The following is a 22,386-nucleotide window of genomic DNA, read 5'->3' on the forward strand; positions in this document are numbered from 1 at the left end:
CGTTTTGGAGGCTGCAGTTTGTGATGCTGTTGAACTGAGTTGCATTATACTTAACCTCCTAAGACCCGAGCTCTATTCTTTGCTATATAGGCTGATTGGGACCTGAGAAAAATGATGTCCACATATGAGGACATTAGTTTTAAATTTCGATTACTGAGTGGCAGTATAATATCCTCATATGTGGTCACCAGGCCCTTGTTGAGAAAAAGTTAGTATTGTGGGCTAGAGAACCCAAAAATGTGAGGTCCACATATGTGGACGCCAGGTCCTAGGAGGTTAAAGGTGTTTCTGTTATATTGTCCACCCCATTTACATCAGTGACGCTAAATAACAGAAACACCTCTCTGTGATCATAAAGTTTAATCATCATGTCTCTAAAACAGTTTAAAAAAAAAAAAATGAACATTATAACTTTCATGCAGGGAGGATTCCTGGTTGGATCAGATTGCATTAGTTTTACCTCTGTGTACCTAATTAACGGCCAACTGGGTGTATAATTTGACAGAGCACAATTATCTTAAAAGGTCCCATATTTCTCACTTTTCCTGTGTGTGTTTTATTTGAAGATGTGGTTGTAAGAACAGAAAAACATCTCAATTTGGTTTTACATCTCCTGTCTCGGGCTTAGAGCTCTAGTAACAACAGGTCGGTGAGAAGAGAGGCTCTGAAGCTCTCTGCTGATCGGCTGACTGTTTTCTGAGTGACTGAATAAAAATATAGCATAAACACTCACCCACCATCCAAGGTTGGATGGTGGGTCTGGATGGGCTGGGCTTAAGGCATGGCTGAGAGTGGTGACGGCTTTGTTGTGACATCACAAAGTTACAGAAGTCCTGACGGCTCTTTTTAAGGCTCAGTTTCTGAATACAGGCTGTGTGCATTTCGCTGTGGACTGAAAATGTCATCAATCAGGATACTGTCATTCATATCACCTTCATTTATGCAGAGTAAAAATATTACTTTTAACCATATACTGATGACTTATAATAAGCTGAGTAATGGACAGACCTAGATATACAATTTCCATGTACTTTTACTATTGTAAAAAATACAATACAGTTGGAACAATTGTGAAAAAAAATCTGCCCACATGTGGACATCTACACAATATTAACTTTTAAACCAAACCTTATTGAGCCAGGTTTCACCTAGAAATCACCTACACACCATTCTGTGGGAGAGAAGTGCTGTTTCTCATGTGAAACTCCTACATACTTATGAAACCAAAAATATGGTGAATTACACAAGACTATTTTCTTAAGGATGTTTGTTTGACAGCCATGCACGTTTGGAGAAGTGCAAATGCAGCTCAACAGTGACATGTGAGCAAACCTTGGGACAGCCATTTAACCCTCAGCTGCAACACAGAGCTACTCTGTGACCATGAGCAGACAGCTGGTTTCTACTGGGTTATACTGGTTGCACTGGGAAGCTGTCTGATAACTAAGAACTACAAAAAAAAAAGCACTGAAAAAAAAGTGTGAACATAAAGCCTAACTTCACTCCCATTTGCACCGGTCCAATTTTAGAGTAAGGCTGCTCTCTGCTGGACACATAGGGTAATGCTACCAATAAGCCAGTGTAGTCCAGCACTCTCTGGACAAACATTACAATATACAATAAAGGTTCTATACGGTCACTAAATAACCTGAATTCAAGGCGCAATTATAAGCTTTTTCAGTCGTTTTCTCACGTTCAAAAACAACCTTTCACACTCTACTATGTATCATGGAAGCAAAGTAAGAACAGCATTAGTTCAAGCTTCTAAAATCAAACCAGAAACAAATGAGGAAAAACATTGATACGTTTATATTATCACATTAAAAAAACAGCCATTTCTTCACAAATGACCATAAAAGAACTCATTTGGAAGAAATGAATAACACAAGAGAACGGATTAAGGCCATCATTTATAATAATATCATGATGTTAATATTGATGTTACTTACAAACTTTTAAAAATAAATACAGCTGCCAGAAAGTGTCGGATACTACACAGCCACCAGAGCAAATGTATTAGTGATATATTGTATAGTCCCTGTGAACTAAACTTCATAGCATGAAAGGACACTTTAGGCTACCTATAGGAATATCATGGTCACGCCATAGTAAACCCTGCATACTGGGAAATGTACTAAAGAACAGCCCCTCACAGGAGACTGTAAAATGGTGTTAACTTCACAATAAGAGATCTACTGTTATGTTTTTAGAAATAAAGCAAAAGTGCTGCAGGTTCTCCTACTTAAGATTCAAGGTTTTTGAGATGTTGTTCAGGCATTAAGATTCACATTGAGTGTGATCACTGGAGGCTTGAATGTAGAGTGAAAACGGGGGGTGGTAAAACATCACAAGAAATATAAATGAGTTATTGCTGAGGCAAACATCTTCCAACAGGTTGAAGAAAATAATGCACACTGCAAAGTCATTCACAGTGCCAGCTGGTTTTTATACTTAAATATTATACTTAAAGTCTACTTTTATATATCTTCATATTCTTCACTGAGCAGAGGCAATATACATAAAACCTCATGGGTTTCAGTCACATTCATATAATCTTTAGGACTTGAGGACAGAGACGGGCAGAGGGTTTCTCCTGTTCTAAATGTTTAACATTAAACTACATGAAACACTAATCCAGTTGTTTTCTTTCACTGAACAACAGGGATTTTGGCCATTCAAAATCAGTTGGGAAATAAAGTCTACTATTGTCTAACATTAACCTACATATTACTAAATCTTTACTACTAAATCTTCTGTTGATTAAAGATTAAACAAACTCAGAAATGTTTCAAAGAAATAAGAAAAGTTCTGTTTTGATTTCGAACATCTTGCTCACATCCATTATATGAGAAAAAAAGATTTGGTTGAGTCTTCATTGGGAGGGGAACTGATCATTTCATCTTTTTCCAAAATATTTTCAAATATTCAAAAACTTGGAACAAACTTGGCGCCAAATAAAAACATGTAGTAACGGCTATTATTGCCTCAAACTCAGATTCAAAAACATTACACAGAGTAAATATAGTAGTAATCATTTTGATTCTGTCATTTCATATCACTGTAAATTCACGATGTCCCAAGGCATTGATATAAAAACATGTTCACAGCCATACCAACTTTTTTGACTATCAAATCTGTGAAAGGAGAGGTTCCTATGTAAGTGATGTCACTGTTAAGTTATGGTTTCCTTACCTATTAATTCTGTGGGATTCTTCTCTACGAAGTGTTCACAGAGCGTGATAAACATTGCAGTCGTCTCTTTCGAAGGGCATTCCCCATGCCTAAAAGAAACAGAGTGACATCAGACTTATTAGATTACCTCTGAATGAGCAACAGCTTACAAATTAGTTTAACTCATGACAGTGACTTCACTCATACCCTTTACACTGAAGCTTTACATATTTTATGCCTTCTTTTTCAATGTCGTTGCGGTCATAAAAGCGAGTAGTGTTCGTCAAATCCACGAGCAAACCCATTTTCACCTGGAGAAAGACAAAAAAAGGACAAGGTGTGCCATGGGTTTTTCAATTTCTAAACTTTGCTCAGAACTTCAGTCAGTCATCATGGAGTTACTTACTTTGAGACTTTTTAAGTAGTTGGACAGCATGCTCGGGTGAAACCTGTTCTCCTCTGCAACTTGGTCATCATATCTGGGACCCAACATTGTTTTCATCGGCAGGAATTTTCCTATAAGGGAAAACACAAGCAATGAACCAGTGGTCTTCTAATTTAAAACTCTGCACTCCTAGTATGCCCAGTCTAATACAGTGTAACATTTTGTCCACAGATGCCATGATCACCACACTTTATCATACCGAATCAAATTTAAAAAAAGAAAAGAAAAACATCACTTGACAAATCCAGTGTGGTCGCAGGTCACGGCAAAATTAACGTTCTAGGAGTCCGAGGAGTAAGGATTCGACCGTGGTTACATATGGCAGTTTGATTATTTCCACTGGAACCCAGAAACGATTACTTGATTAAATGATTACCTGAAAAGAACTGGCAACAAGTTTGACAAATATTCCAGTTTTTAATATGTGAATACTTGCTATTTTCCCATGTTTTCCATGATAGTAGACTGAACGAAACCAGGTGGAAGATGGAAGACCTGACATTGCTGATATTGCACTTTAGTAAAAATTTCAAACAAATTTGTGATTCATAAAAATATGTAGACCTAAATATGAGGTAAGCACGGGAGTCTAGGGCTCCTAGGAACTTGCCTACTTTGCCCTGGGAATATAGTTTGTAATAGTAGAAGTAAAAATCGAGGTGAATTGTGGTCGTGTTAAATCAAACATGAAACAGCAAATAATTCGTATATATGGTGATAGCTAACTAAGTTAATATCCAATAAGACTCTGGACCCATCTTGACAATAGATCCTTTCTTAAAAGTAATATTTGTGCCGTGAAAATGAATACCTGTCTAAATTAATGCACTCGTGTAAAGCAAACGTGAAGTAAAGATGAGTCTGGCAATGCGGTGTTCAAGTAAACATGTACAGACACACTGGGTTTCATGGATAACGACCACTACACAGCATCTGCACACCACGCTACAGGCTCTGGTTTGTTTTGACACGTGATGCTTCGACAACGAAGCTAGCCAACTCAGCAACACTTTCCTAAAGCACTTTTTCCTGTTGGGAAATAAATGAACGAATCATAGCCCACAATATCCGCTTTAGTTCAAATGTAAATAAGAGTTACTAGCTGGCATATACAACGTTTGTCTGCGAAGAGTTAAGCTTTGACAACCCGTTAGCCACAGGTTCCAACTCGGCTAAGCAGCGCGCGCCCGAATACAGTGTCATACTAAACTCCATTTAAAAATATGGCAAATTAAGTTTGCCTCACAATAAATGGCAAACGTACACACAGACAAGAAAAGTTTGCAATTAATACATTCACTGGTGTCATTCAATTAAGTCGGCAATCCAATTCACACCAACCACCGCTTCATTTAAATAAGCTGCTCTTATGTTAAAACTACACTGCTCAGTAACATTGCCATTTTGTGATGCTAACCTAACATTTTTTGTGCGACTGAGAATGGACCAAGACAGCAACACGCTGTTTGTCATATTAGAGAAATTAGAAATTAGTAATTTAATAGGTGGTTTAACAGGTTATAAGGTTTCAGACAAGTCATGCTCTACCATCATAAACATGGCACGCAGCTAACGTTAGCAGCAACAGCACTACGTACATGAAGCAGGTTAATCTAACGCTAGTTAACTGGATTATTAGTTTTTCGCTTACCTGCCACAGGTTGTCCTCTTCTCGGACAATTCCGCCATCGAGGAGGAGGTCCGTTGTGTGACATGTCCAGGAGAGGTTTCGCTGTAATGTGTCGTTGGTAAATAGCTAGCCTGTGGCTTGATGCTCCCTCTCTGAGATCGCGGCAATGTCCGGTTGTCGTTCACCCAAGCACCGCGGACTCAGGGGCCTTCAGCTACTAATTCTAGTGAATCATCCAACAAATTTAAGCCCGGCCAACTTCCTGACGGGCCGGCAGGCAAATACACGACACATATGTTATTTCCACTCTCCGCATGTCAGCATCCCGGACACGGTATTATATATCGAGTCAGTTTTCTTTTGATCCACTACAGTCACCAATCGAGCTAGCTAGCTAGCTTGGGGCTAAACTAGCTAGCATACTTCTCCTGGTTGTTAATGTTTGTATTTCAGATGACTTCCTGCGTCTTACTGCCCCCTGCGGGTATACACGAGAGAGGACACAAAACTACAAAACTCCTACAGTTATCTTTTAGGATCATCCCTTCAGATGCCCTCTAGAAAAAAGGAACATCAACTAGACCATGCAATTTCTGAAGACATTGCTGACATTACTGGCTTCTGGAAAAGCTGAAGCTGAACTGCAATCCTGGCTACAGAAAAAGTGATTTTTTTTTTTTAAATCGACATATTCTATATCGTGTTTGATTGTGTCAATCAAAAGATTTTAAGCCAACCTAATTGTGTGTGTGTGTGTGTGTGTGTGTGTGTCACATCAGTTAGAGTGAATAACCTGTGGCTCATAGTGGTCACCTGTAGTAGCTACTATTATAACTCAAAAAACTACAGTATGAAATGAATGAGCAAAAATCATTCACTCTACCAGGCTACAGGGGGAGGTAGATAGCTTGACTCCCCATCAGACTGAGGACTGAGCTGCAAAATAGCTTGTCACAATGTCCTTTGGTACTTAATAAAGTTTGAGCCATTTAAGATTATTGCTGTAGTACTGCAGTGAGTTACAACTTTGTTGTCTCAAGCAAGTTTACTACTCTTTAACAAGTGAGGATATCAGTGATAACCAATGGAAAATCCCATGATAATACATAGCAAATATTATGTTTACAACGAAATATCAATTTCCCATATTTACATGTGCATGCTGTCACAGACTTATCATATATTACAAACCATAGGCTATATGTACATATATGTTACATTATTTCAGTCTCTGCTGCATTATCTTGGTGTGTGATTACTCAGTAAAAGATCATCTCAACATAAAACAAAAACATTTTTGTTCACAGAGCTGAATGTTAGAAATATATGCTAGAGGCATATACATTTAACTCAATATTCTTACATCAGGTATATACATCAGCTTGACTTAGAAAAGCTGCTACTACGCACATAAATATAACATGTTTGTATCAATAAAGCATAGTGGCAAAATGTACTTTTATTTACACATTTTTATTACTTGGGGGATGAGATTATAATTATTTTTCTTTACTTCCATTCCACACTGGACAAAACCAAGGAGCTTTATTCAGAGCTGATATACTGGCATATCTTGATTCTTGGATTGTTGTTATGGGTCTGTTTAAACTGCTCTCACTGACCCAGACCTTGTTCAAACATGTTCAAAGTGACGTAAACAGTCACTGGTGCTGTCTTTTCTTGTTTTGCTGGAAGGCACTTATATTGTTTACTCATCTTAGCAGGCACAGTTTCCACAGAACCCTGACTTCGATAAGGGTTAAATGTGCCGTTCTCGGAAGATATTAAGGCTGTGGATTCCTCAGAACAACCCAGATGCTGTGTCTGTACAAGTTCAGCTGGTTTCTCATTCTGTATGTCAGGTGCAAGAACTGTGGCTGGGTCAGTGTATTCCTCAATTTGCTCAATGGCTGGGTTACAGCCTATAGCAAGTGGAGGGTTGGACGTTCGCTGAAGTTCCTCTATGTAAACCCAGTCATAGTTACTTTCAGATGGATTAGTGAATGCCTGGCAGATCCCCTGTGGAAAACATTTACACAGACAGGAAGAAAAAAAAGACACAAGGTGTTGTTGTTTGAAAACTGAAGATAATTCAGTTGTTTTTTCAAAGGAAAAAACCTAGGATACAGAATCATGATATCTAAAACCATATGTTCAGATTTTAACCTTTATCAAAGACGTCATCATGAAACACCATTGATCAACCAGAGGAAAAGTGACCAAGGTGTTTGTAGCAAAATAACTGTACACAGACATGGTTACCAATGGGGCCAAAGCAACCTTTGACAGTGAAATTATTTCCTCAATATATTGTCCAGGAATTATCATCATTATTATAATTATTATTACTGAACTTTTTTAATTAACAAAAATGAAACATATTATATAACAAACAGAAGGAAAACAGGCATGAAAAACATTGAAATATCCATAAAAACCAGGAGGCCCATGGAAAAATGATAGAGAAAATAATGCTTTTTTTTTGTGGAAATTTGGGGTTGACTTTAGCTGGAACTTGCATTCCATGATGAAAAGCATTGTGGGTATTTTTCCCTAGGTGGAATGTTCGACTTGCTAGCTGTGTTCAAAGAATAGTCCAAAACCACAAAGATATTTAGTTTCAACTGTGTCTTGTCAAAATCTCCTTGGGGGGCTGTGGCCCAGTGGATCATGGATAAATATAACTGCAATTTATTTATACTTTTTCATGACCACCCCCTGTATAAAGAAACACTTATATCTTATTTTCCTCCCCTGATCACAAATAACTATATAACTATATATAATATAATATTTAATATAATTTAATCGTCTCACAGCCTCAGCCACTTTTATAATGATGCAATTCACTCCTCCCATTTCACCTTTTGATGGTCTGCAGATGGCCACAACGCCAGAGAGCTGAGGCCCGGGTCAGGCACCGGCTTCTCCCTGAATTTCTTCCACCTAAAAAAGCAGATTGAGAACCATTATTAAGAAACAAATTTTAAGGTTTCATGGTCATGAATTAAGGGTTAATCACACTGTGCCCTTGGTTCAGTGTTTTCATTTGAAATCAATCCTTATCATATCATGACAGACACTGAAAGATTGAAACTTACTGAATGGCACAGCATAATCCAAGAGACAACACAAGAACTATAACGATGCTTCCAGAGACGCTGAGCACTGTGAGGAGCCTCGGATCTATCATAGACAAAAGACGAAATAAATCATGTTGCAGCAGTTCATTGAGCACAATAAATGATTCACCTCCTCAAACCTCTATGAAATGCTTGCAAGGTATTCCTGCATAAAACACACTTTCACCTTTGGAAAAAGCAATGATGATTCATGATTGATTCATGATGATTTGAGTAACTGAAAGTTACAAACATGGTTTTTATGATCTCTGTGTTACTCAAGATAACATTTGAATGAGTAGTAGTAGTAAGTGAGTAATATGAGTAATAATGTGAGTAAACTAGTGGTTAAGATAAATCATGCAGCCAATAATATGGCAGGAGAGTAAATTCTGCCACAGTTCATCCAATAACACTTACTTCATATGTTTTGTTTTTTTAAATCCTTGGATAGTTTCATGTAATTTCAGAAATGAACAAGTTTTAGGGAGTTAAGAGTCATACTGGTTTACAATCCCAAACATATATAAACATATATTTAGACAGAAAACGTCAGTTCTGGTTTACACAGGCTTCATTTTCTTCTGTTGCTCAGCACTACCTCTTATTCTTCCCAGATCTCATAACACTAAAACTCAGCTTGCGGCTGCTGGCATCCAGGAGTCTCTTGTTTGTTTGGACTCCTAGATACCTGCCACAGTTTGCCAGAAGGGAAAAAAAAAAAACAGTGGTGCCTATTTAATGACCTTGACTGGATCTTGTGAATGTGACCACAAAGCATGTTCCCTCCCTTGTGGCCCACCAGGTCTGGGGTGTTAAAAACATTTAACACTAATGTAGAACCTACAGCAGGGTGTGTAGCCAAAGGGGATAATAATGTTAGCTAATGTTCAATATTTGACCATAAGCTTGGTCCTACCAGACCAAGTAATGCAAGTTCAAATTTTTGCTTGTAAGAGGGAGAGTGCTATTTTCTCTTTTAAAATTTTGTCTCACTTTAAAAGAAAGCTGCCGCTGTGAAGATCTCTACCTGACATGCCAAAGCAGGCATGCATCACCAGTATATGTGCTCTGTTTGATGTCTAAAGCCAAACTAAACACAGCAAGGTATCAAACTTCTCCTAGGCTCATCCTGTATTACCCAACCAAGCTACTCCTTTATACAGTAAAGCAAAACAAGCCCCTTGGTGCAGCTTCAGACATTTTGCTGGCTCATCAGCAGATAATCATATCATGGTACGCAAACATGATGTGGGTGGAGGTGCTGCCCTCATAGTGGCCATGTCTGCAAGTCATTGTTTGAACAGGTGCTGTGAGAAAAACTGTCCTCCTCTATCAGGACAGAATACTACTATCAGGTGATGGAGCACTCTTCTTCAACAACCTGTTCACATCTTGACATTGTTGCACTGTTATGCCTTAACCTGTGCAACTCTAAGATTTCTAATGGTGAAACCCTGCAGCCTGTCAGCCAAGGAAATATACACATTTATGAGGGCTGCAGCTGTACTCATAGAACTAGGAATAAGATGTATAACATTTGCTCTGCAAAAACCAGCAATTGCCTCTGCCCTTACAGCGTACTTACCAAATCGTTTGGTTTCAAAGAGCCTCTCACTGCTTTTGGTAGTTCCAGTAAGAGCTGTGGCAATGATGTAGACGCTGTATTGGGTGCCTGGATTCAGATCTTTTAAAAATATGTCATGCTTTGTGCCATCTACGGTAACATCTGAAAGAAAACCACAGAAATATCATAATGTTAAAGGAAATAAATCACTTCAATCCATGTGAAAACTTCATACAATACTGTGGTGGACTTACTGAGCGTTGGTCCTTTCTGAGCACTGTAGAAGATTGTGTAGTTGATTACAGCATCACTGCATACCTCCTGTGACTTTGTATCCCAGCGTACATTGGCACTTTTGTCGTAAGCTTGAACATTGACAATAGTGATATTCCCTGGATCTGTAAAGTACATGTTTTTAAATTTAAAAATATATATTTTTTGAGAATCATGAAAAAGTCTGAAGAATGGTTTTACCTCCTACTGTGGAGCAGACTTGAAGGGCTTCTGTGCCATAACCTGTCTTGTTATCAAAGAGGGGAGTTACTGTGATATTGTATGGCTTCTTATCCAGGAGATCTGCAAGGAAAGGAAAGTTCTGGAAGTCTATTACAAGGAAGAGGCAAACACATTAAAGCCATTGATCTAATTCTCTTTCCAGTAATGGTCCTGCTCAGCTTTTTAGCTTCCATTTTCACAAAATTTGATGGCCGAAGTGGTAGACCGACTGACTATCAGACTGCTGGTCTGGTACCACTTCAGTCCAAACTGAAATATTTCAAAAACCATTGACCACCAATAGATTGCCATGAAATTTTGTGAAGACATTCATGGTCACAAGAGGACAAAGCCTTTTGACTTTAGCAATCCCCTGACATTCCAGTTAAGGTAAACATTATATACCTACTGTGATATTTTGAGAAAACTCAGGACCCTCAAGCACGACTGAGTCAATGATAGCAGGCAAAGAGTCGCTACCGCAATGTTCAAGTAAAGACAAGCAAAGCAGGCAAATACGGGCACTGGCAGAAACATGAATGGAATGTGAGAACCATAACATCGACACGTTGGCAGAGGCACTGTGAGCATGTTAGCATGCTGATGTTAGCATTTCACTCAAAGCACTGCAGTGTCAAAATAAAGCCTGACACAGCTGCTAGCATGGCTTTAGTCTCAAGCAGTTACTGTAGTTAAGTGAAACCATCTGACAAGTTTAGAGGCGAAATCTGAAATGTGAACAGATGTCCCACATTATTGTATTGTATTTTATGTAAGCATATCATCAAATCGTTTTAATAAAATCTTTATCTGAAAAGTAACTGATAATTAAAGTTGTAAAATAAAGTGAAGTAAAAAGCACATTTCCCGCTGAAATGCATTGGAGTACAGGTATAAAGTAGCATAAAATGGAAATACCCAAGTAAAGTGAACTGAATTCTATTAAACTGAATTACGTTTACTTAGTTACTTCCTACCATTGTTCCTTTGTTTGATTTAAACAGGAAAGCAAAACAACAAATTGTGGCATTTGACATCTCTCCAGAGTGAGTAATAGTTCTTGAAAACTCATTTGGAGATGTTAAGATCTTTCCAGTAAATGCATTATAGAGCAGCTTTTAAACATCTTTCTCCACCACTCCATCCATTATTTGATATGCCTAGATGATGAAAGACAAGTCACAGACCACAAATCAGCAATGGGTTTCGATAATGACTCATACACAAGGCTCACTCATTCCAGGTTTTCAAGTGGACACCCATAAAGTATTTATTCAATATCCATCTCTCTTTCTGACATCCATCTACCATTTCATGTCTGTTGTCTAACCTACCAATCAGTGATGTGTTAGTGTATTTGCTCTCCTTCCAGTTATATTGATTTCCACTGTGGGTCCAGTCGATCATATAACCTCTGACAGGCTGAACAGGAGGCTTCCAGCTGACCAGAATAACACCTTCCATGGTTGAAGTCTGGACTTCAGTAACTTGAGGGAGGCCTGCCAAGTGATATCAAGTGAAAAGAAGAACGATTGATACCGGACCACTAACATGCATTAGGGCGAAGATTCATAAATTGTTAACCAGTAAAAAAGATAAAATCGATGACATTAAAACTCACTCTGTCCAACGGCTGGAACATAAACAGAGTCCTTGGCCAGCAGGGTTTCATTACGGAAGACTGTGAGAATTATTCTGTGAGCTTCTTGGTTCACATCAACAACACAAGGTGAACTGCTGCACAAAGTATCCGTATAACTGACTCCAGTTGTGTGTTCCTTGTAGGCAATCTGTTTTATAGCGTAGGTAAATGTGTCTTGGCATGTTGGAGGAATCTCCTATGTAGACAGTTTGAAGCACTTTAGGTCAAGAAGTAATGCAGGGAACATGTCTCTTAGGAAATGTAGATTGTAAAGTTGGAAATTGAAATGAATTGAATTACAAGTTTGGGAATGAAGGAAGGGAATTTCAATATACTGTGTAAAGGCAGCATTGAGAGCCTTGCTTACCCTCCACATGGCATGAACTTTTCTAACTCCATTTTTCTGTTTGGCCACCTTTCTCCACAGCTGCAGCTGGATATCACTCTCTGTTAAAATATGTTCAAAACAGTTAGAATGGAATACACATAGAGAAATATAATAACAATTGACTAAACAGTTTTGGTATAAATTAAAGCCAAAAACAACAGAACATTACCACTTTTCACAAGGAACACAGACCAAAACAGTTTTGAACTATGGAAACCGCTGCAAAACAATTATTGGATTTCTCTCTGTCATTATTTGTTTTTGGTTTTCTGTCATTGTACCAATTCCGGAAAGTAACACAAGATCGTGCGAATCTAAACCCAACATGTAAACTACAAATTATTAACTCATTGATGAGTATCTGGAATCATCTGTTATCAGTTCTCTGGGTGGCATTAAGCAATGTTAGTCACACATACACTCAACATTTGACTTTGTATTACGTGCAAAATCTCATTGAAGTCTACCCCACCATGCGTCTTAAATGTGTCATATTTTAGCAGCTCCCACTGATCTCTTTGTTTTCTCAGAACCAGTGGGGATGGTCTGATTTGGGTAACTATGACTGTTGCCAACATGACGCATGTTCAATAATTTCCCACTAGAAACTTTAGTGAAAATTCTCGATTTACAATTAGTGGCCTCCTTAGACCTGTCACTGTTGTGAATATCTACAATATATAAGGGCTTCAAACCTATAAGGAGGTATTTCTAATTAAACTGGTAACAAAGTATGAACATCTTTAAGTTGTCATGAATGTATGGTTTCTGATCTTCATGGGCACCGGGACCATGAGAGCAGATCCAAAGAGGTGCCATTTCATTGCTTAATTATTGTTGCAGCCAAGTTACATTCACATTTATAAACTCAAACTTTGGAGCTATTTCAAATCATATTTGTAGATAATAATGCACTTTTATCAGTTCTGATGTCCATTTCTAATTTCCTTTCTTAGTGCATCAAATTATCATATGTTATCATTAACTTCAATTAATGGTTCTGAGTGAGTATAAATGGTGATGTAATTCATTCTCAGTGGTTGGAAAAATAGCGGTCCAGATTTCTTCATTGTGGCATGCAGTTTTGAGCGAACATTGTTTTTACCATTTAGTTTCGTCAGAACCGTCTTTTCCTGGCTCCAGTCGCTCCAGGGGGCCTTGACCAAAGCACAGCGGACTGAAACTTTGTAGGTACAGCAGGATTCCATTTTTTCAATGAGCTCCACCTTGTACATAGAGTTTAGAGTCTTATTGACCACCTTCTAGAAAAAAAGCAAAGGAAAAATATCAGTTAGAAACGTTCATTCAAATACAGGAAGACCTACAAGGTCCAGGTCTGAAGAAATAATCTTTCACCATCGAAGTTATACTAATGTACTAAGGCAGATTTTAAACAAACATTTTGTGCTTTGAAAGCTTTCTTTAGTGTCATATCAAAGTTATCAAAGCATTCACGTCAACGCCACCATATAAGACAATGAAAACTGAAATTCCTGTACAAGGGAAAATTGTGGCTCTTACCTCTGGAGTTCCATCACTAACAGCCTGGAAGAGAAAAGGGAAACAAAAATAGCCTCAATTAGCCATGAGGGGTATTTAAGAAACAATTTCACAAGAAACAAGTTCCCACTGTCATCAGGCTATACAACACCTCAGCCAAAGGAAGTGGACTTATCTAATTATTATTGTTTATTTATTATTAACTGTTTTCATCATTATTATTGTTAGGAAAATTATCAAATAAATTCAGGAATCTGAAAGTTATAAGAGTAGGATATTTATTCTTGCAGCAAGGGAACAAGTTACACATCAGAGCTCGCAGTGCAAATGTTCAAAGAATGCAAGATTCACACAGAATTTATACCCAGAATATTGAGAGTGACCTCAATTATTATCAACAATGAGCTAATGGACACATTAATTTCCCCTAGGAGACAAATTAAGCATCTATCTATCTATCTATCTATCTATCCGCAATGTTCTGCCAGCATGGTTGGTTTTTAGTTGAACATTTTGTCGCCATAGCAACGCCAACTTGCATTTTAACTGACATTGTTATAGCCACCATTTTGTTAAATCTGTGCCCAAGCAGATATTGTCAGGCACCTTTATCTATTATATATTTTGGCAGTTAACTATACAGTTTTGGTCTCAACTAAAGCCAAAAATGAGAGAACAGGACTACTGTTCAAACCTGGAATTAAAAGCAAAATAGCCCTGTGCTCAGCTGTAAGCAATTGTGGGTTGATGACTACAATACAATGACTGTTATACACTGTTTCTGGTTTAGCAGGGATATGCCTAAAAAGCTTGTTTATATGACACAGATCTGTAGTGATAATTGGTTCTCTTGAGTCATTTGAGTCATTTTAACATTCACAACAGAGCAAGAAACTCATTCTAGGTATCTGCTAATTTACTAAGTCTTTTTAGGTTTTCTCTAATGAACTGTAGGTATAAGTTTGCTGCATTGATTACCGTGTTATTGTGTGATACTTTGTTTCTTTCTGGCCTGAGGGATGATGAAACTTATGGTCATGTTTCTCTGATTTGTGATTACTATCAGTGAAATTGTTGCTACCAGCAAATACATCTGAGACCAACAGTTGTCTTTAGTAATTAAAATGACATACCTTGGCAAATTTGACTTGACAGTGACTCTCTCTTTGGGGTATTGGCGAATTCCATTTAACCAGCAGATGATCAGACAAGACAGTTACCTTTAACTGTGGACGGATCAGTTTCACTGAGGGAATATAATCAGCACATTAAAATGCAGGAATTTGCAATGTTAAAATGCAAAGAGATACATGTTTTAATAAAATTTACTTCATGTTACTTACATATGCTATAGGGGTCAAATTCATAAGGGTCGGAGTCAGCTTCCCAAGCCGCAGTTCGAGCTCTCACAGTAACAATGAGATTCCCCATGAAATGTATTTTATCACTTGTATCTATATCTCTGGACGTGCATGTGGTTACATGTGAGTTGCAGATTTCACTCTGGTTAACTTGTGACGAAGAGACACTGAAAGAAACATATGTTTTATATTAAGTATAAAAACCAACAAGAGAAAATGAATATTTCTGCAATAATTCTTACACAAAGGAAAACCTCTCACAGCACAGAGTAGCTTATTTTCAGTGAAGAATTATTCTGATGCTCCCAGTTGCACGTGAACAGTTGTGGTACAACAGCATCCTCCTGATTATCATAATGCCACATGCATGATATTTTGCTTGGTTTTGCTGTGAAAAAAGCAAGTAACCAGTAAGGTATATTTCATCTTATTGCAGGTATCAACAGCCAGAATGTCACGATATAAGTACCACAAATAATTTCTTACTGTAGGTTCTGATGGTGGTTCCTCCAAGGACTTGGCGAGTATCTGCACTGTGGCACTGTAATGTAGCACTGTGGTGAGTGAAGTTCTTCAGTGACAGTTCTGTGTGGGAGGAGTTGATAGTGTTTGACCAGCTTTCATTGATGCGTATGTTGTTCAGTGTCCAATAGATGTTGCCCCGGATACATGAAGTCTCACACACTATCTCAGTATCAGATCCCACTTCAATGTACTGATCTTTCGGGGCAACATTGCAGGTGTTTGCTTGCTGGCCTACAGGAAAAAAGATAACGTTATTCAACATTTGAAAATGTAACTGAAATTCCTAATGATGTAATGCACCATTACATTAAAGGGGTAGTTTGATATTTTAGGAAATATGCTTATTCACTTGCCAAGACTTAGCTGCCCCTAAGCAGCAGGAGCCAGTAGAACTTATTAAACTAACTTATTAACACACTGTATCTCGTTAGTCATTTTTACACTTTTACATGCAACACAGAGGCCGAGATGGATTCCAAAGCGGGCCGCTGCGGTAAGGATTGAGCCACAGTTATATGCACTTTACCAGGTGAGCCATCACGGTGCCCCAGTCGTCCCACTTTTCAGTTGCTAGAACATTATGTTATGTTCCTGTGAGCGTCTAGTAAGTTTATTACTGAGTGCTTCAATCCTGGTTCACTGATTCTTGCTGCCTTCCCTGTGTTTGGGCTTTTTCCCCATTATATGGGGAATTGAGATAATTCAATCTATTTGACTACTTTGGACTGCCTTCACTGATTTTGACCCCTGCTTGTCTCATCTTCTCATAAGCCATTTGTTTGACTGAAGCGGCAGACTTCATTACAGGTCTGTCTTTGCATCTCTCCATCTGCATTTCACTCTAATCCCCTGTGTTTCTCCCTGTGTTATTCCTGCTTTCATCTGTTGTAATGAAAACTGGTGAATCCTTCCAACAATCATCAACAAAATTGAATCTGTTAACAACATCTGCAGCAAAAGTTGTTCTTTTGTTGCAATTTTCCTTTTGGCAAGTCTACCAAGTATGTTTCAGTACTGCAGTATTCAAAAACATGTTTTAACTAAAAAGCTACAGCACAACCCGTAGAAAGAATATCAAAGAGGACTACATTACGTTATGTTTATATCCTGTAATAGTTTTTTAGACACATGTAATTGCCTGATAGAACCAGACCTGCATTTACATTAAAACAAGAAATGCTTTAATATTTGAAATTCTTGCAATATTATTCCAAAAAACTATAGTTTGTGGTTATTCTAAATAATATATTCTTGAATAATAATTATCACCTGGGAGGTAAAGTAGTAGCCTATATAGTGTTTTTCAAAGCTGATCCCTGTTTACTACCCCATGTTAACCATAGTGATCATTATGATATGAAACCAAAACAAAACGAGCATTTCCCAGAACTCCAACAACTGAATTTGACCAGTCAGAACCTGTGCATTTTAATATTACGCCTTATCCACTACAAGAAATACCAAATATAAAAGTATTACTTACCTTTACAAGTGGTTGAGATTAAAAACAGAATAAATATGGCTAGGGACGGATACATTTCTTTCATCCTATTACCAGGACTCAAATAAAGCGCCTTTTAAGATACATTGAGAGCCGTCAGATATCCAGACCCGTTAGATAAAATTAAAATCGGTACTGTAACGGCACACTGCGCCCCACACTGCACCGCATTTCCCCACTAAGTCTGTCTCTGTACCAAGTAACGGGAACTGAAGAAAACCTCGAAATAAACGGGAGGTATTACACAACAGTAGGCACAGCGAGCTAAGAGGAAGTGAAGTAATTTGACGAAAGCTTCTGAAACTTTGATAAATCGTTTCTGTGTAATGTCGGAGCAACGTATGAGTGTCAAGCTGAAACAATGAATTATGAATCACAAGCAACAGTCAGACAATAAATCCTAATTCCCTAAAGAATATTTGGTTACAAGATGTGTAGAAGTATGCAAACGACTTCACAAAAGACAGACTGTAAATTTAAAGTAGCCTACCATAAATGGGATCTAATAAATACAATACAATTCTGCCAGGTAAGTTTCAGTACTGCAGTATTATGACATCCTACCACAGAAAATAATTCATGTCAGACTGGGATCAAAGGTACAAACCCTTTAGTTTGCACCACAGATTAGGCATAATTGCTTATTCTGGAAATTTATTTAAAAAAAAATACTAATAAAGAACAGTTTATTAATCAATTAGTCAACGGACAGAAAATTAGCCAGCAACTATTTTTATAATAGAATATTTGTTTTTAGTAAAAATCACAAACATTCTCTGATTCCAGCTTCTTAAACATAAGAATCTGATGCTTTTCTTTGTCATATAGCCTACAATATTTGAGAAAATACCTTTGGGTTCTGATCTATTAGTTGGACAAGAAAAGCCATCTGGGTTGAATTAGGGAATGATTATTTTCTCATTTAGAAAATACTTGCCAGATTAAGCAATAAGAAAAATAATCATTAGTTGCTGCACTATTCACATCCAAAAATTGATTAACTAACTCAGGACCATCACTGATGAAATGAATGCACAGTTTGAGTTTGAACAAATCAACACTCATGCCAAGAGCCCCCCAAACACAGTCACAAGAACAGGTCTACTGGGCAGTAATGCTAGCCTCTGAGTTCTTCTATGCAACAACATAGCAGGGGAAATTTACTGCTAGCCACTTCTCAGTAATTAGGATCAACACCTCAGTGATAGCCTGCATGGGGTCCACCCTCAGTCTCAGTTTGCAGGCTCCATTCCACCTAACCAGGGGTCATTCAGCTAAAAGGGCCTTGGAGAAGTGAGTGAATCACTGCACTAATTGTTTCTTTCTAATTCTTCAAGTGGGTAGCCTAGTAAGGCATTTGATGATACTAAAATACAAATAGAAAACACATCTAACCTCTTCCTGACCAGTTTCACTAATACTTTTCGCCCTGTCTTACTGGAAAAACTCAAATCAATCAAAACAATACTAATTGAATGTTTTATATTTTATATGATGCACATGTTCCATCAACTATACTTTCAATAACTTGCCTTGTGTGCAACCAAAGGATAAACAATAGTGAGCAGGCTCAGGCTTTTTTATTGTCCATATTTAGATAGATAGATAGATAGATAGATAGATAGATAGATAGATAGATAGATAGATAGATAGATAGATATTTGTATTTGTAGTTTGACATTAACTTAAAAACATGACATGGATCTATCTTTAAAACTACATGAATTACTGAAGTAATTCACTTCAAACTGCACATTTTCAGCCGTGCCACAGAAGATGTATTTGTACAAGCCTCTTTTTGTCGGCATAATATTAAACTTTTTGACTTGTCTTGTTGCCATACCTTTGTGTTCAGATGGCTCCACCTAGTGGTTGATGCATGTAATTTAAAAAGAGCTTGTGGAAAGACTATCAGAAAAAGAATCATTAGTTGTGGCTATTTTCACTAAACTGAACAACCCCAATATCCTACGCATTACAGCATGTACAATGCCCAGAAACATTTTAAACGGGTGTAATGCTGCAATTACTACATTGTATATATGGTTCAGTTACGAAAATACACCGGAAGTAGTTTGAGGGTATCCGCTTCTAACATGGCTAGCTTAGTTAGCTTGCTAGTATTAGCTACATTGCTGCTTTGCGACCGTTGAACTATTTGACAGCTGAACTATTTACTTTCAGTAGGTTCATTAAAGTTGTACGTTTGTTTTGAAATAAAAAATATCATGAAATAATACCTACAATATATAGTGTAAAGCTATTGCTGGTTACGCTAACAAACTTGTGTAGTAATTATTTCCGGGGTAATTTTGTAACTTGGAAACGTAATACACTGTACCACCCATCCAGTACGCTTGTCCCCACTGACCTGTGACCGGTCCCCGCTTTCATGTCGACTGCGGTGCTAATTGCCGCTGTTGTCGGCGGAGGGGTCCTATACGTTATGCGCCGTTTGTTCCCCGCTCAGAAAGCCGGAAAGCTGCTCCGGTATCCATCCGACACCATGCGGGGAAAGACAGTCATCGTGACCGGGGCTAACTGCGGGATAGGCAAGGCCCTGGCCGCAGAGCTCCTGAAGCTCCGAGCCCGGGTCATCATGGCCTGTCGGGACCAGCGGAGCGCCGAGGAGGCAGCTCAGGACATTAAGAAACAAGCGGGACCAGAGCAGGGGGAGGTGGTCATCAAGCACCTGGACCTCGCCTCTCTTGGATCAGTACGAAGATTTTGTGAGGAAATTAATGAGGTAACTTGTCATGGTGGGGGAAGTTGGGGCAGATTTTCTCCAGCTGAATGGACAGTTTATTTACACTACAGTGTAGTTTAGCTTTTGAAATGACTGGTGTCTGGTTTATTCCAGCAATTGTCATGTCCGGTACAAAGGAGAGTGTTACAGGGGTTACACTTTGGCTGCAATGGGACTGTCCTTGGTGCTGAACTTCAGTGCTACCCCATAACTTCTGTACCACCCCTCACCCAGAGTGACCTGACATTAGTTAACACTGAGAAAGTCTGAAAGCATCCAGCTAACTCCTGCCAGAGCTCTTGGAAGTTGTAATCAAGTGTACTTTTAAGTTACTTTGGCTGAGCCAGTCATCCTTTAGTTTAGAGCCTTCATTCCAAGTTATTTGATTAATCAAATAATGGTTTTGTGTATAAAACAGAAAACCATGGAACAGTATTCTAAAGCAGTCATTTTACTTAGAGCAGCAAATTCTTACATCTGATAAACAAGAGCCATCAAATATTTGGCCTTTTTGTACAATTATTTGAATTATTATTAGTTATCAAAGTAGTTGCTGATTCATTTTCTTTTAATCAACTAATTGATTAATCAAGTAAACACTGCAGCTCTGCACTCAATAAATGTAGTGTCCAGCTCTTTTCATGAGAAAATTTAACTATAATATAATTTAACTATAAGCGTATTAGTCCATACTGATGTATACCCACTGTGAAGGCATGCACTGTATGTCACATACATACATACATGTGTATATACCCTATATTATAATAATTTATTTAAAGTCTTTATAAATCCTGTAAATACTAGGCATCTAGAGACTAGCAGGACATTGGTATCATTTAACTGTCTCTTTACTTTATGTGGTTCTTTATTTTAAAAGGACTTTTTGATTTATTTCACAATTGATGCCAGCTCTTTTAACATGCTGTACAGCAGGCCAACAAGAGTTTTTTCAATCAGAGTTCCTGAAATCTCCAGATCCATTTTTCCAGTGTAACTCACTGTGTTCAAAGAGTACCAATGTTTTGTTTTTTTAGGAATATTTTTGTAAAACAATGCATTCTTCATAGTAGCATCATCTTGCCAATTCTTTGTCATGTGCCAACATTTACCTCCCATAACCACTGGGTGTCTCAGGGTGTATCCTAAGACTGATTTAATGGCAATCACAGGGTCCTAAGATAATTAATTAGTGCTTTAATGAAGGCAGCTTTACATCTTTAAAACACATACGCAGTGCTAGCATCACTTGTAAGCAAATTTACAGTTTATGGTTTTGGCTAATTAGACAGATCAAAATTCAGGCCATTTTTGATATAAGGCCTCAATCAGTTTGAAATTCACTACAACCTTCCTTAATTGAGTCTGTTATTAAGTTTTAAATGCTTTAAATGTCTGTCTCCCATTAGGAGGAGTCCAAAATTGACGTGCTCATCAACAATGCAGGCATCTTCCAGTGTCCTTACACAAAGACAGAGGATGGTTTTGAGATGCAGCTCGGTGTGAACCACCTGGGTCACTTCCTCCTCACTCACCTCCTGCTGGACCTCCTGAAGACTTCTGCTCCCAGCCGCATCGTTGTGGTTTCCTCTAAGCTTTACAAGTATGGCCACATCAACTTTGATGACCTGAACAGTGAAAATAACTACAACAAGGCCTTCTGCTACAGTCAGAGCAAGTTGGCCAACCTGCTGTTTACACTCGAACTGGCTCGTCAGCTGGAGGGCACAGAGGTCACAGTCAATGCTCTCACCCCGGGCATCGTAAGGACCAGACTAGGCAGGCATGTTCAAATCTCCCTCCTGGCAAAGCCGCTGTTATACCTCGCCTCACTGATCTTTTTTAAGAGTCCACTTGAGGGGGCCCAGACTCCTCTCTATCTGGCCTGCTCCCCAGAGGTGGAAGGAGTGTCAGGGAAGTGTTTCGCTAACTGCGAGGAGGAGGAGCTGATGGCCAAAGCTACAGATGAGCAGGCAGCCAAGAAGCTGTGGGACATAAGCAGCAGGATGGTTGGACTCACTAACTAAGCAGAGTCCTGTTCTGTGGAGGGTGTTTCAGGGGACTTAAGTATTCCTGGACAAGATAATTAATCCTTAGCAGCCCCACAGACTGTACAGGGAGAGATGGCTTGTGAAAAGACCAATTGCCACCTTTCAGATAAAATCATTAATTCACTGACATATTGTGCCAGTGAAGTGTGTGAATTAAGTCTCTGTAAGCAAGTGCGCTGCGAGTGTATTGCACAGAGATTGTATAAAATTTGAACAATTAAAAAAATGTGCCACTACAAGAA

The 22,386-nt window shown here is 38.4% G+C and overlaps 3 protein-coding genes across 4 annotated transcripts in view; 1 reads left to right on the forward strand and 2 right to left on the reverse strand.

Annotated features, from left to right (window-relative positions):
• rngtt (RNA guanylyltransferase and 5'-phosphatase) overlaps positions 1 to 5,692 on the reverse strand; it is a 91,955-nt gene extending 86,263 nt beyond the window's left edge. Inside the window, exons 1-4 of the mRNA XM_023415119.2 lie at positions 5,268 to 5,692; positions 3,578 to 3,687; positions 3,379 to 3,482; positions 3,193 to 3,281 (exon numbers count right to left, since the gene is read on the reverse strand). Coding sequence (XP_023270887.1) covers positions 3,193 to 3,281; positions 3,379 to 3,482; positions 3,578 to 3,687; positions 5,268 to 5,331 — 367 coding nt within the window. The 5' untranslated portion in view covers positions 5,332 to 5,692. The remainder of the gene's footprint in view (positions 1 to 3,192; positions 3,282 to 3,378; positions 3,483 to 3,577; positions 3,688 to 5,267) is intronic.
• Positions 5,693 to 6,272: 580 nt separating this feature from the next.
• LOC111661413 (interleukin-6 receptor subunit beta-like) lies at positions 6,273 to 17,560 on the reverse strand. 2 transcript variants are annotated; one of them, XM_087176283.1, is made up of 16 exons: positions 17,330 to 17,560; positions 15,808 to 16,077; positions 15,583 to 15,709; positions 15,304 to 15,488; positions 15,094 to 15,206; positions 13,982 to 14,005; positions 13,566 to 13,719; positions 12,440 to 12,519; positions 12,052 to 12,268; positions 11,765 to 11,929; positions 10,410 to 10,511; positions 10,190 to 10,333; positions 9,957 to 10,097; positions 8,348 to 8,432; positions 8,111 to 8,192; positions 6,273 to 7,265 (listed from the first exon to the last, which is right to left on the reverse strand). In XM_087176283.1, exons 1-16 carry the CDS (start codon positions 17,391 to 17,393, stop codon positions 6,861 to 6,863), a joined length of 2,358 nt encoding a protein of 785 aa, XP_087032409.1. In that variant the 5' UTR covers positions 17,394 to 17,560; the 3' UTR covers positions 6,273 to 6,860. The 2 variants fall into 2 exon arrangements, with proteins under 2 accessions (XP_087032409.1, XP_023270734.1); XM_023414966.2 differs by having other exon boundaries at positions 13,566 to 13,722; positions 17,330 to 17,559.
• Positions 17,561 to 19,483: 1,923 nt separating this feature from the next.
• rdh14b (retinol dehydrogenase 14b) lies at positions 19,484 to 22,386 on the forward strand. The gene is made up of 2 exons (XM_023414888.2): positions 19,484 to 20,093; positions 21,503 to 22,386. The coding sequence occupies exons 1-2, from the start codon at positions 19,740 to 19,742 to the stop codon at positions 22,118 to 22,120; spliced, it is 972 nt and encodes a 323-aa protein (XP_023270656.1). The 5' UTR covers positions 19,484 to 19,739; the 3' UTR covers positions 22,121 to 22,386.

This window comes from Seriola lalandi, unplaced genomic scaffold (genome assembly GCF_002814215.2).
Source record: "Seriola lalandi dorsalis isolate HSWRI2012SDOR001 ecotype SW California unplaced genomic scaffold, Sedor1 jcf7180002054544, whole genome shotgun sequence".
Taxonomy (NCBI): Eukaryota; Metazoa; Chordata; class Actinopteri; order Carangiformes; family Carangidae; genus Seriola; species Seriola lalandi.

Bases quoted from the DNA above. Each gene is read 5' to 3' on its own strand.
- LOC111661413 (XM_023414966.2), bottom strand. From the start codon at position 17,393: ATGAAAGAAATGTATCCGTCCCTAGCCATATTTATTCTGTTTTTAATC. The intron at 10,512-11,764 runs GTAGGTTAGACA...CTTTCCTTGCAG, and splicing joins CACTAACACATCACTGATTG to ATCTCCTGGATAAGAAGCCA. The intron at 10,334-10,409 runs GTAAAACCATTC...TGTACTTTACAG, and splicing joins AGTCTGCTCCACAGTAGGAG to ATCCAGGGAATATCACTATT.
- rdh14b (XM_023414888.2), top strand. From the start codon at position 19,740: ATGTCGACTGCGGTGCTAATTGCCGCTGTTGTCGGCGGAGGGGTCCTA. The intron at 20,094-21,502 runs GTAACTTGTCAT...GTCTCCCATTAG, and splicing joins TTTGTGAGGAAATTAATGAG to GAGGAGTCCAAAATTGACGT.